This window comes from Sodiomyces alkalinus, assembly GCF_003711515.1.
Source record: "Sodiomyces alkalinus F11 unplaced genomic scaffold SODALscaffold_1, whole genome shotgun sequence".
NCBI classification, from domain to species: Eukaryota; Fungi; Ascomycota; class Sordariomycetes; order Glomerellales; family Plectosphaerellaceae; genus Sodiomyces; species Sodiomyces alkalinus.
Genome location: NW_021167079.1, coordinates 4,025,827 through 4,038,531, shown reverse-complemented (window position 1 = coordinate 4,038,531; position 12,705 = coordinate 4,025,827). Strand labels below are relative to the sequence as shown.

The window sequence follows — 12,705 nt, the reverse complement described above, 5'->3', positions numbered from 1 at the left end:
TCTTGGAGTTCCATCATCTGCACACGATAGCTCTCGAGATCATTCTCGGCTGCCGTCAGATGCCTCTTGTACTTTTGCAGTTCTCTCTGCATCGTGACCTTATCGACCTTCAGTTCCGTGTTCTCTTTCAACGCCGCCTCGCTTAACCCGGGCCCAGCTTTTCGCAGCGCTTCTTCGAGGAAATGTATCTTGAGCTTGAGGCCAAAGTTTTCCTTTTCGATTTTATCGATGACATTTTCTTGCTCGCGTAGCGATAGCTGGTTGCCGTCTTGCAGCGGGCCCTTGCCGTCCCCTTTCCTCGTTAACAGAGCTATCGGCGTCGAGGCGATACTACTGCTCTCAACCTGGGGAAGACTGTGTTCGAGGTAGGATGCGTTCCGGGAGTACATAGACACTTCGCCGTTCGGAAGCGGCGTCATGTCTTCGTCGATCCTATCGAGGGCAGGCGTGTTGGGTACCGCGCCATTTTCTTTACCCGAGAGCCGCCGTGTACTGTTTCGTGTGGCCGACTTGAGCAACGGTGTAAACTCGGCGCCTCCAATACTTCTGGGGAGGTTTCTGCGGTCACCCAACGGTGCGCGACCACGCGGCGTTCGTAGGCTGATGCCGCCTGTCCGGCCGCTCCGGAGTTGCTGAAGCAAATTGTCGTCTTTGGCCGGAAATTGGAAGGAAGCTTCTTGTGAAATATCGAAGTCTGGCTGTCGGCTGAGGTACGTTGCGTCGCCGAGGTTGGTTCGTGGCGTGTCAAGACCGCCGCCATATCCTGGCGGAGCCATGCCGCCTGACACTGGGTGTGAAGGGTTTGCGTATGCGTATAAATGGATGCAATGGGACTGTATAAATGGCTGTTATGGTGATGGCGCGATGTTAATGTGCAGTGATGATCATGGTCGGTATCACTTTATTCGCTTAAGAGAGCTGGTGATGTGTTGGGAGACGTTCTTCCTCGGCAATGGCGAAAGAAACGAATGCCAGAGACGACTCTTATCATGAATGACACTGGTGATGAAGTAATGCACAGCACGCGAAGCTCGTACCGCGATCTGGTGGAGCTACCTATCCAGCAAGACTGGAATTCATGGAACGGCATGAGATACCCTTGATGATGCGTGTCGGGAGTTGGGAACTTGGCCCCACGACCGCGTTTCTTTTGTTTACTTTTCATCCATTTAGGGAATAAACTGGGTCTATGATGGAGACCGCCTGGACTTTGACCAATGAAAAGCCGATGACAATGTGACCCAATGAGCTTCAAGGCATAAATTGAAATTTACCCCGCAAAAGTCACATGGCAAAGTCACTTGGCAAGCAAGAGCTTGCGAAAAGGGGTCAGAGCACTGGAGTTGGTACCTAATAAATACCTACCTATGTACAGATAATCAGAGGGACAATCAGCGGCACACCGCCCAAGCACAAGCACAGTCCCAGGTGGGTGGCGTCACAGCTTCGCAAGCCACTTGGACAAGTCAACAAATTAATTTCCTCCAAGTTGCCGACTCCTCTTGTCGTCGAGGTCTTCCCGCCCTCTTCTCCAATTGCCACCCATTCCAAGTGCTTCCAACGAATACTACCGAGTACGTACGGCGATGATGCTGGCTTCCTTCCACGTGAGGCAGACCTTAACCCCGCCGTAAAGAACAAGCACCCATGTCCGACACACCGCCGCCGTCATCGACTGCCCCAGGCCCTTCTAGATCTGCGCTGGAATCAATATTGTCAAGTCACCAGCATTGAATCGGCGAGCTGTCGCCCACCAAGTTTTCAAGGATCCGCAATCCTCCAGACTGAGTGGCGCAGTCTTGGCTTCGGGGACCCTTGATCTTGATATGTTTCTGTTTCCTTGTCATTCAGCGTCTGGTCCTTCTCATCATCATACGAAAGGGTGCCATACCTAATCACCCCCGACCTCCAGCGTATAAGAGGCGAATGCTTTCTATATACTCCGCGTGCTCGGCGGACCTTCCTAAACGTCTTTTATCCCATTTCTTTCCCCTCCTTTTCCTTGTCCTTTAACCGAACACAACTCGAGAAGAATTCGGAACCTGTCACGATGCCTTGTTTGGACCAAATCCCCGATGAGATCATCCACCATATCCTCACCTTTGTCTCTCCAGAGGACAACCTACTTCGGGTCCAGCTGTTCTCTCGACGGCTGAATGCCCTCGCGAACGACCCCATCCTCTGGCGACAGCATTGCCGGACGTCATTCGCACACTGGGACCCGCGCCACGACCTTCCCGCCAAGCTGGACGCGGACGTTGCCAGCGTCGACTGGAAGGCCCTTTTCCTCCTACGCAAGGCGAGGAACGTCCACATCTCGAACCTCTTCGACGGGATTCTCTCGACGAAGCTGGGTCGTGTGAGGAAGTTCGAACAGATCTGTCGTCTGGGGTATGACGCGAAGGACTTCCTCCTCGAGCAGTGCCGCACCATCGACTCGGCGGATGACGTGTTGGCCAGGAGGTAGGAAATGAACACAGGTATTCCGCACCGCCTTTCTTTTTCTCACTGAAACCCTGCTCAGGTATCATAGCAAGTCAATTCTCGCAAGTCTCCGCCGCGGACTTGCGCTCGACGTCTGGAGAGATCTGCGCAACGGCCCGGCGGTAGACGCCCGCGATGGCCTGCCGGCACAATACCCACCCCGGACTCTCGAACGTGCTCTAGGCGCACTGGACATGTTCATTATTGATAGCGATGAGGGCGATTTGGACCATGTGAGAATTTCCCTCCTTTTTTCGGTCTTCTTTTTTTCTCTTTTGCTTTTCATCCCATCTCTCTCAGCCTTCTTTTCGTGGGTGTGCAGTTATACTGACCACTTTTTTTGTTTTTTCTTTTTTCTTTTTGCCCGCAGATATCCTCCCTTTTAGATGACCTTACCGCGCAGTTTTCGGCATGCCATGCCAACCTAGAGGATATGAACATTCGGGACAAGGCCCTGGCCTTGAACCGATGGCTGCGAGCTCATAATCTGACTGGACTCGAGAACCCTGAGACAGAGTATCGAAATCTGAAAAATTGCTTTATCGGGCATGCACTACGTGACCCAGAGCACCCTTCACTACCGCTCATATCTGCCGCCATCTTTTGCTGCGTCGCAGAGAGGTTAGGCTTAACTGCACAATGTCTCCCCATTCCGGGCCATGTCCATGTTGTGGTGTTCGCAACTCGGGAGTCGACCTTGGATGGAGCCCGAGTCATGGACTCAACCCAGCCGGTCGAGCAAATGTATCTGGACCCTTTCTCCTCGGCTCACGAAGTGACGAAAGAAGCTGTCCTAGGGGTAGTGTTTGGTATAGGGTGGCAAGCATCCCTGGATAGTCTGCTCACGCCTGCGTCGCCCGCAATGCTCGTACTACGGATGACGGCCAACATCAAGGCTTCATTCACGTCTACCCGCGGAGCCATGATTGCTAGCAATGAGGTGACGACCGGCCTCCCCGGCAGGAATACAGCGGAGAACCTGGAGCTAGCTGTGTACGGGGCTGCCTGGGCGAGTCTACTGCTCGCTCGCGAGATGTCCGAGCTGTTGGAGAACAGCCGCCAGCTTGCCTTCTGGTTCAGGCCCCACCAGTCGGAAGACGCCTGGCTCCTTGACACACATTTCTCTCCACTCTGCAGAGAGATCCTCGGGAGCGACGGCCTCGGCATGACAGAATTCATGCCTCAAGAACCTGATCAGCCGCTACAACGTCGCGTGAGGACATCCGATGTGGTCTTCAGAGTCGGCCAGCTGGTTCGGCATATCCGCTTCGGCAACATCGCGGTCATCATTGGCTGGACGTATTTCGGAAGCGGCATCTTTTACACGTGCATGTAAGTCCATCCCTTCCTTCGATCCCCCCCATCCCCCCTCTCATGCAAGCTACCCATGCCCACGTCGCGAAGTATGTAGCTCCGCGTTCCCCCTCCTTCTCCTCCTCCTCCTCCTCCTTCTCCCCGCGTCTCGGCATACAATTGTAGTTCTACTGCTTTCCCCGCATCGATAGCACTGACGCCGAGGGAAAAACAAACAATACAGGATGGATAGAGGCCCCAGAAATATTGTCGCCAAGGCTGACAACCTTGAACTTGTCACCGACCTAGACCCAGAGACGGTCACGAGCGCCTGGTTCGAGAGGGCGGGGCTCTATTTTAAGCGATTTGACAGGTCGACGTGTAGCTTCGTATCCAATATTAGGGAGGAGTATCCCGACGACTAATAAACTTGTCAGACCCCTCACCCCATCACCCCATCCATGGTTCGGTTCATTCGTTTGTCGGTTGAGGAACCTGTGGGGTCCATAAAGCTACACGTACAGTGTAGCAATGCGCCCGTCTGGGGGGCGGGGGGCAAAACAATGACCAACTTGGAGTTGTGGGGATGGAGTCCGCGACGTACGTTGTTTGTACTTCGTACGAAGTGCATCATTAGGTCGGCCACTGATGCGGTGCGATTCAGCTGCGGCTGGGTGCCGTGGGGTCTTTTGGTGCACATTTCAGTCATAACATGTATGGAAAAAAAGTCGCATGTGATCATGATGGGTAGCATTTCGGTCGATCCTTGGCACTGGCACTGCAGCTGCAGCAAGCAGGTTGGTCGTCCATCTCCAATCCTTTCTGGTCTAGCAGTGGGCCATCCCACCAATTGGCCTTTTCTTCTTCCTTTTTCATCTTTTCTTTTCTCTTGTTTATTTTGGTCTTCTTTTTGGGTGACCGACCCATGCATGGAATGGATCCGACGTCACGGCATTGGTGTTGGTTCCCAACGAGCCTCATCCTTCGTCTGTCCCCTGTTGGAGCCCGCTTCTATCCGTGGGGGGCCGGCGGCTGTTCTACACAGGGTTACTTTTGAACAATTTCCTTTATTTTGATCAAGAAAAACACGCGAAAGCCTAGTCTCGACTGATTTCACGAGTTGCACCGAGATGTCGGTCTGAGACTGAATTGTTAGGATGCGAGAACGAAACAATTACTGGCCGATCGCTGACGCTATGCATCGTGATACTGATCTTCCGACCAGCCCACCCGTAGCCTTCATCTCCCCCCCCCCCCCCCTTTTTTTTTCTTTTCTTTTTCTTTTTTCTTTTCTTTTTTTACCAGTTCTCAACGTAAGTGTGTATCATGCCGACATGATGCGATTGACTTTACATCCCCCGTCGTCATCTCAGTTAACTTGGAAATTAACTTGCAATGCTTCACTGAGTATCCCTTGCCATTTCCTCCAATTTACCGTGACCGGCAATAGCTTCCAACCACCGATGGATAGCCGCCATGTTGTCCATTTTCCTGCCCCGTAGGCGGTGTTCATCCGTATACATTGCCGCCTGCTCGTTCTTGTACTCGCCCATTGCCATCTTCTGCGCGGTGACCAGTTCCTCGTACACAGTGAAAAGCTCGGCGGCATCTGCCACGTCCTTTATGCGAGAGGCGAACTCAGGCTCGACCTCCGCTTCTTCGACGACTTTCGACGTCAGACCAAAGGCGTGGAGGCCCTCCTCGTCCGCAACAAACGGCGGAGGGGCATTCGCCGCAAGGGACGAGAACTCCGAATTCCCTTCAGCCCGCTGGCTGAGCAAGCTAAGTTGGCGCACAGTTTTCGCCAGAGCGGTTGACGCCGTGGCCAGAGGGCTCCGGCAGAGGGCCATCACATTGAAGTACACGGCACCCTCCTCGAACTGTAGCATGCGAGCCTCGATAAACGGCTTAGCGACATCGACCCAGTTGGCGTCCGCTTCGACGGAGCCTAGATTGACTGGACCTGATTTCAAGCCGTCAAGTTCCCAGACGGAACCGGCGGCGGGAACGATGGCGACAAAGTGGAAGGCAATGTCCGGGTTGATCTTCTTCCTCTTCTTCTTGGCTTGCCCGTGAGGTTTTTTCTTCTTTCCGGTCGACGTGCTGCCAGACGCCTTCCGCTTTTTCTTGTTCTTGTCGAATCTATCGACCTCGCCACTGAGAAAAAGATCGGCGTTCAGATGGTCCAACCGGCGAGTAAGCGAGTTGTGGATGGTTCGCAAGTGGTCATTCATGCTGAGTGCCTGACCGCGTAGGGGATAGCTCATGTCCTTTGTTGTTTCCTTGAAAGCCTCGAGCTCAGCTCCTATCTCGACCTCGCTGTTCATAATGATGTTCATCATGGCAACGGTAGCACATGCATTATCTGTGGTCTAGTCTTCAAGGTCAGCTTCGATCTTTGGGTGCGTAGCAAAGTATTGCGACCTAGGAAAGCCATAATAATATACCTGATTGGCAAACCAAACTTGACTGTCTTCACTAGGCTCCTCTGCTTCGTAGTCTTCGGAGAAATATTGATACAGAAAGATGAGTCCATAGACAGGCTGGGGAAGGAGCCTGAGAAAATCGTCATCGATACTGAATACCTCCTGAATTTTCACGTCCTTGACCCCATAGTCTCGGAGAATGACATTGAAGAATGCCTGGAGTACGGGGTCAGTAAAAAAGAAGAAAGTCCAGATGGAAGGGGGCGAACGGTGAGAGGTACCGGCTCAGACTCCAGTTCACACCATCCAGTCCATTCGCGAATGTCATTCGTCGTAACGGGCGCCACCGCCTCTCTGAGGAGATCGTCAACCATCTGGAGATGGCTCGTAACAGGTTCGGTGGCCTTCCGCTTCGGATTGCGCCGCGGCGGCTCATCCATAATGTCAAGCCCGACGCCAGTAACGCCAGGGTTGCCACGGGTTCGGCCTAATAACCGGGTTTGCCGTCCGTCAATGATAGGCCGGTTTCGTGAAGCAGCGTGAGGTTGGCAAGCACTGGCGACTGTAATTTCATCGAGGACTGGATCCGATTCGCAGGCTTTCCGTTCCCGTGTCCTAGCAATGTCGGGTTCCGCACTTGGAGGCGTCCTCGATGTGGCTGCGGTAGCGCTCGCGCCTTCTGGGATCTCAACGCGTGCGATGCCACCACAATCGCCGTTGGATCCACGATCGTCCTTGAATCTGCGACTTCGAGTAAGCGTCATGATTGCAGATAGAAACCGGCGCATCTTGTACGAGGTTTCGTGGAGATTTAGACAGAGCTGTTGGGGCTATGTCTGTCACTTGGCTGGAGACTGCAAGGATAAGATATAACGATAACTGTGACGCAAGAGTGCAGCGGAGGGAATGATTGAAAAGAATAGGACCCGTAATAGTCCACCCTCCCCCATGCCAAATCTACCCATGGTTTGGAGACTCGGGTCGTTGGAGGTGAGTAGGGACTGGTGTTGGAGACGTCATTGCACACTTGGTGTAAGAACACTCCGCTCAGAACACAGAACATAAATGTGACATAGGAAGGCAATTCCAGAAAGCCAGGACATTGAGTCTAGAAACATGTACAGATAAATATATCATCATCTCTCTGATGTGCTGGCGTATGGAATGATCCAGAAAGGTAAAGGACTTGAGACAGGGTGAACCAGGCATAGCATCAATCATTCAAGTAACACTGTAAAAACAGTCCTGTGCGTGATGCCGTGTCTAATATGGATACGGCAGATCAGGATAACAGGGGGAAAAAAAAAAAAAGAAAAAAAAAAAAAAGACACACCTACAGCTTTAAAGAAAATGGAAATTCATAAAAAGAATAAATACACGTACTTTTGTGCAGGACAGTAGTAGACTCACCAAGGAGAAGCCGGGCTATGAGATGAGTTTCAGCAAGCCTGGACTAAGGAACTGCAAGAGCTGTAACTGTACAGAGCAAGAAGCCAGTAGACAAGACCTTTTTCGGAAATTTGATGCTGTTGAGAAGAGCCACAGGTTGCCTATGCAGAAAAGGAAAGAAAGAAAAGGCACTTGGCGTCAATATCTCACACACAGGCCAGACGTTGCTTCCTTTTCACTCCGAGTTCAATGATATACCTACCATGGGTGTTGGAGGAGGTCGACTTCACAAAAGGTACATGAGGTAGAGCGCGGAAAATACTTTATCCGTATTAGATGCCGAGCAGTGTTGGAAAGGTGCTGCATGGTACATTCCTTGCCCCACTCAACCCGCCAAAAATCTTAACGTTAACGTAAGGTAGGGTAATAATTAGTGCTGGTCAGTGGTGTGTACCCGTGTCTGTCCCTGTTGTCGCGTCGTCCAAGACGTGACGAACTTTGCTCCTCACCTAAATTCTAAACCCAGGATCACAAAATTTCAATCTTCCAACGTACCTCCCTAATATACCTAGGTATTCCTGAAGCCTCTTTCTCACCCTCTCTTCTTTTCGATCAATACTCCTGGAGCAACTACCCGCACTTTATTTCCTTTAACCGTCTCCATGGTCTTGCATTCCACCGCCATACCAATCCTACAGCTCCTATAGCCAGATCATCAACCAGCAGCCAACCTTTCCTTTTTCTCGTTTGTTCGCTACGATACCTACCCCTCGGAATGCCATGAGCGAAACACCTCGACAGCGGACTGGCGGTTTCCCACAAACCCCAGGTACCGCAGCAGCAAATGGCCGCAAGGCTCCTATAAACCCACCGACTCCTCCGTCAACAACATCATCCCGGGTCAATCGATCATCGTCCCTTCCCCTAGCGCCCGAAAGCGCACCTCGCCGGAACCCGAGCGAACCACTCATTCCCCTGACCCTGCTAGACGGGCCGCAACAACGCTTCTATGCCGCAGCAACCTACGCCCTTCTGTGGGCCTACAAGCTATACGACTATTCTGCCGTCGTACGGGACGACGAAATATCCGTCTGGCTGTTTCTCAAATGGGTCCTGATAGACTTCGCATTTCTCTTCGGTCTGCCCGAGCTGCGGATACCATGGCTGGAACTTTCTCAATCCACCGTTTTAACGGTATGGGCCATTCAGTCCTTCGTCAACTGGCTGTTGATGTTTAACGTTGGTGTAAGTTCTCGCCGCCCCTTCCGCTTGTCTGCCTGTATCAAGAGAACTAACAGGAACATGGGCAGTTTCCTCTGCAGCCATGGATTCTCGGTCTCGCAAAGGTTTTTTACGACCGGGAGATCTCCGTGTCTGAACAGAGCGTCAAAGTCTCGTCGATCCTCCATAATCACTCGCTCATCATGGGCAAGCAAATCATCAACATCCTACCTGAAGGGTATAGTTCCACAAACTCCCGCCGCGCACCATAGTCAGCGTCCTTGGCGTATCTGAAGAGCTAATCCTTTTGAAGGTCGGCGGTACTCAACTTTGAACAGACTCCTTTCTGCCTCGGCTCTGGTGGCCGCGATGTTGCCAAATTGCCGATACAATTTAATTCGACCGTGCCTGCCGAGATTGAACTTGTCCGCATCGATTTACAGACCGACCAGGAGGAAATCATCAAACTCAGCAAGAAAGAAGTCAACAAGATTGCGAGGGGCATCAAGGAGCTCATGACGGACTCCAGCCCCGTGGTCCACACAGTCGATCTCCCGGTGAAGAAAACGGGCATCTATCGATTAAAGAAGGTTCTGGACGAGTATAAGCTGGAGGTACAGCGGAATACCAAGGACACATACGTGGTGCCTTGTCCACAAGCCAAGTTCCGCACACTAGATGCTTCAGGTCGGTGCATCAGAGACCTCTCTGATCTGCTTGTTGATGTGGTCGGTACGCCGCCTCTCAAGATCGTGTACAGCCGGACCGTCAACGGCAAAGACCGCAGCTTCCACTTCCAGAGCCTTCAGCCAGACGACTACTCGTCCCCGCTCCTGGGCTCTCCGTCCGCACCTCTTGTCCTGGCCGAGGAAAAAGACATTTCGTGGGTAAAGCCCAGGGCTGTCGAGGTCCGTCTCAACGAGACCCTGGGGGTGTCGGGCCAGTGGCAGTACGCCGTCGACGAAGTCCAGGACGGTTTTGGCAACCTACAGAGATACGCCGAACCGGGCGAGGACGCTGATTTCCACCCTCGGCCGAAACATCTTGTCCGGAACTTTGAGGTCAAAGAACGCCCCCAGGCGCGACTCAAGGGTTGTGATCTTAGAAATCCGCTCAAAGTCGCGAAAGGGAAAGCGACCGAGCTTCCTATAAGCTTCACCCTACCTGGGAGAACCCCCGAAGACACCTCGCACACCATTACCTGGGACTTCTCGCCCATCGATACACTCACTAACAGCGGGGAGCATGGTGACCATGTCTCTATTGGGTCCTATACGGCCACCAACTCACACGATAAACCCTCGGTTTCTGCCCCTGGTCTATACACCCTCAAGTCGATTTCGGCCCGTTCATGCGATGGCGAGATTCAGGAGCCGTCGTCATGTCTTCTGCTCAACCCGCTCGAACCTAGCTTCTCGATTCGCGCCGAGGAGATTCCCGATAAGTGCGCCGGCAACTCGGTTGGCCTACGAGTGGACTTGGATTTGACCGGAACGCCGCCTTTTTCGATACACTATGAGGTCGTACATCGCGACCGCGTCCGTGCGGAGACCGTGTATATCGAAGGCCTGAGACACCAGTTTGACCTTCTACCTAAGGAGGCCGGTCATCACAAGTACGTGTTTAAGCAGATCAGTGACGCCATCTACAAGAAGCAACATCTGGCCGGCTCGGACATGGTGCTGGAGCAAGATGTGAAACCAGCGGCGTCCGCCATTATCGAGCATCCCACGGGCGTCCTGAGTGCCTGCTTGGAGGAACAGGTCGAGGTGGACATCCTGCTCCTGGGTGACCCTCCCTTCTCCTTGGAGTGGGAGATCGTTCATGACGGCAAACGGAAGTCGGAAAAGGTTACCGGCATCGACGCCTCGAGGTACAAGATCAAGACGGCTCCTTTCGCGAAGGGAGGTGACCACATTCTCGCGCTGAGCAGCATCCAAGACAAAACCGGGTGCCGCACTTACCTGAATGACGAGCTCAAGATTTCCGTCAGAAGACAGAGGCCTCGCGCAGCATTTGGCATGATCGAGAACAAGAGGAAGGTCATGGCCGTTCAGGACGCAAAGATTGATCTTCCTCTGCGTCTGCAAGGCGAGGCGCCTTGGACAATTGCCTACCGCAACGTCGACGGCAGCGGAGGGCTCCTCCAGAAGGTTGCGCGCAACGGCAACGATGTCATTACTGTGACCTCCAAGGGCGTCTACGAGATAATCGACGTCTCCGACAGCCAATGTCCTGGTACAATCGATCCCCAAGCCTCGAATTTCGAGGTCGACTGGTTCCCGCGTCCCGAGATCAGCATCGTTTCGTCGGAAGGTATCTCTACTGCGCCATCCGGCTTCGTCAAACGTGACGTGTGCGAAGGTGACATTGACGGGTTCGAGGTCGGCTTACAAGGTGAGTTTTTTGTCTTTTTTTTTCTTTTTCTTCTTTTTTTCTCCTCCAGCACCCTACTACTTATTGCGTCCCTCTCGCTGATCACTTGGCTAACTCTGATTCTGATGCAGGTTCCCCTCCGTATCACGTTGAGTACGAAGTCCGCCACAAACCCCTTCACGGTTCGGGATCCATGACCCGGAAGGAGTTTGACGCTGCTCTCAACCGGGCGGCCATCGCTATGGACACGTCCAGGGCCGGCGAATATACCTACCAGTTCTTTGCTCTGGCAGATAATCTGTACAACAGCGACAGGAACTTCCGTCCTCTGCAAGTGCAACAGCGAGTCAATGCCAAACCATCTGCAGCCTTTGTAAAACCCGGTCAATCCTTCAAGTACTGCAAGCAGGAGCAAGAGAACGAGGACAAGATACCCATCACACTGAACGGCGTCGCACCCTTCTACGTCGAGCTAGAGATCAAGCATCATGGCGCAACCGTCCCCGAAACATACAGGATCCCGTCGATCAACTCAAATTCGCATGGCATTCAGATCCCTCGGCAACACCTCCAGCTGGGCATCCAACATGTGCGCATCCGGGAAGTCCGAGATGCCAAGGGCTGCCAACAGAGATACGACATGCATGCTCCCTCGGTCCAGGTTCATCTTTACGACGCGCCGGCTATCTATCCTCTGGAGAGTCGGGAAGATTTCTGCGTGGGTGAACGTATTGCCTACACCCTTTCCGGCACGCCGCCTTTCGAGGTCTGGTACGATTTCCAGGGTCAGCAACGAAAGGCCAAGTCCCAAACGACCAACTTCCGCCGCATCGCCGAGACCCCTGGCGAGTTCACCATCACGTCCGTCTCCGACAAGGCCTCGGAATGCCGTGCCTCCGTCAACCTCACCAAGACCATCCACCCGCTGCCGGCCGTGAAGATGAGCCAAGGACGCGTGACGCGAGTCGACATCCACGAGGGTAACGAGGTCGAGATGCTCTTCGAGTTCTGGGGGACCCCGCCGTTCGAGTTTACCTATACGCGGAGCACCAACGCGAAGAAGGGCCAGAAGAGCGTGGTCCTGGAGACGCGTCATGACGTCTCGTATGAGCACAGCAAAGTCGTGCGGACCAGCCAGGAAGGCACGTACGAGGTTGTTGCCATTAAGGATCGGTTCTGCTCTTTTTCGACGCAGCAGGTTGCCGAGAGGAAGGACCAGAAGCTTCTTAGGGGATGAAGGGTCGGTCATGGGAGACGAAAACTGCGAGGGTCAAAGGGCTGATAGTTTTGGTGGATGATGGTTTTCCCCTGCTCCCACCATCGGCGGTTGAGGAGGGTTTAGATATACACTGGTCGAGTTGTTGAAGCGAAGGGCGCTTTTATATCATGGCATGGCGTTTGAGTAATTACTTTCCATTGGGGATTTTCGGGTTAAGTTAAAATAAATTACCTGGTTCATAAAAGTCGTGCTTGCTTTGTACGAGTCCCAATCATCTAAGGTGATGGCCCGATTACA

General features: G+C 53.0%; 3 protein-coding genes across 3 annotated transcripts; 2 read left to right on the top strand and 1 right to left on the bottom strand.

Annotated features, from left to right (window-relative positions):
- Window positions 1-2,050: 2,050 nt before the first annotated feature.
- SODALDRAFT_336358 (F-box domain-containing protein) lies at window positions 2,051-4,202 on the top strand (the record flags this gene model as incomplete). The annotated part of the gene is made up of 4 exons (XM_028612583.1): window positions 2,051-2,463; window positions 2,525-2,717; window positions 2,855-3,816; window positions 4,022-4,202. 4 exons carry the CDS (start codon window positions 2,051-2,053, stop codon window positions 4,200-4,202), a joined length of 1,749 nt encoding a protein of 582 aa, XP_028470541.1.
- Window positions 4,203-5,027: 825 nt separating this feature from the next.
- Window positions 5,028-7,180, bottom strand: SODALDRAFT_22379 (cysteine proteinase). The gene is made up of 3 exons (XM_028607358.1): window positions 6,485-7,180; window positions 6,225-6,419; window positions 5,028-6,149 (listed from the first exon to the last, which is right to left on the bottom strand). The coding sequence occupies exons 1-3, from the start codon at window positions 6,989-6,991 to the stop codon at window positions 5,178-5,180; spliced, it is 1,674 nt and encodes a 557-aa protein (XP_028470540.1). The 5' UTR covers window positions 6,992-7,180; the 3' UTR covers window positions 5,028-5,177.
- Window positions 7,181-8,079: 899 nt separating this feature from the next.
- Window positions 8,080-12,641, top strand: SODALDRAFT_326890 (nucleoporin Pom152). The gene is made up of 4 exons (XM_028610290.1): window positions 8,080-8,837; window positions 8,903-9,051; window positions 9,127-11,210; window positions 11,321-12,641. Exons 1-4 carry the CDS (start codon window positions 8,373-8,375, stop codon window positions 12,424-12,426), a joined length of 3,804 nt encoding a protein of 1,267 aa, XP_028470539.1. The 5' UTR covers window positions 8,080-8,372; the 3' UTR covers window positions 12,427-12,641.
- The last annotated feature ends 64 nt before the right edge of the window (window positions 12,642-12,705 follow it).

What these genes read in the sequence shown, in the direction of transcription:
- SODALDRAFT_22379 (XM_028607358.1), bottom strand. Translation starts at nt 6,991, where the DNA reads ATGCGCCGGTTTCTATCTGCAATCATGACGCTTACTCGAAGTCGCAGA. An exon ending in GTGAACTGGAGTCTGAGCCG is followed by an intron (nt 6,420 to 6,484) that starts GTACCTCTCACC and finishes CCCGTACTCCAG; the next exon opens with GCATTCTTCAATGTCATTCT. An exon ending in AAGTTTGGTTTGCCAATCAG is followed by an intron (nt 6,150 to 6,224) that starts GTATATTATTAT and finishes CTTGAAGACTAG; the next exon opens with ACCACAGATAATGCATGTGC.
- SODALDRAFT_326890 (XM_028610290.1), top strand. Translation starts at nt 8,373, where the DNA reads ATGAGCGAAACACCTCGACAGCGGACTGGCGGTTTCCCACAAACCCCA. An exon ending in TGTTGATGTTTAACGTTGGT is followed by an intron (nt 8,838 to 8,902) that starts GTAAGTTCTCGC and finishes GAACATGGGCAG; the next exon opens with TTTCCTCTGCAGCCATGGAT. An exon ending in ATCAACATCCTACCTGAAGG is followed by an intron (nt 9,052 to 9,126) that starts GTATAGTTCCAC and finishes ATCCTTTTGAAG; the next exon opens with GTCGGCGGTACTCAACTTTG.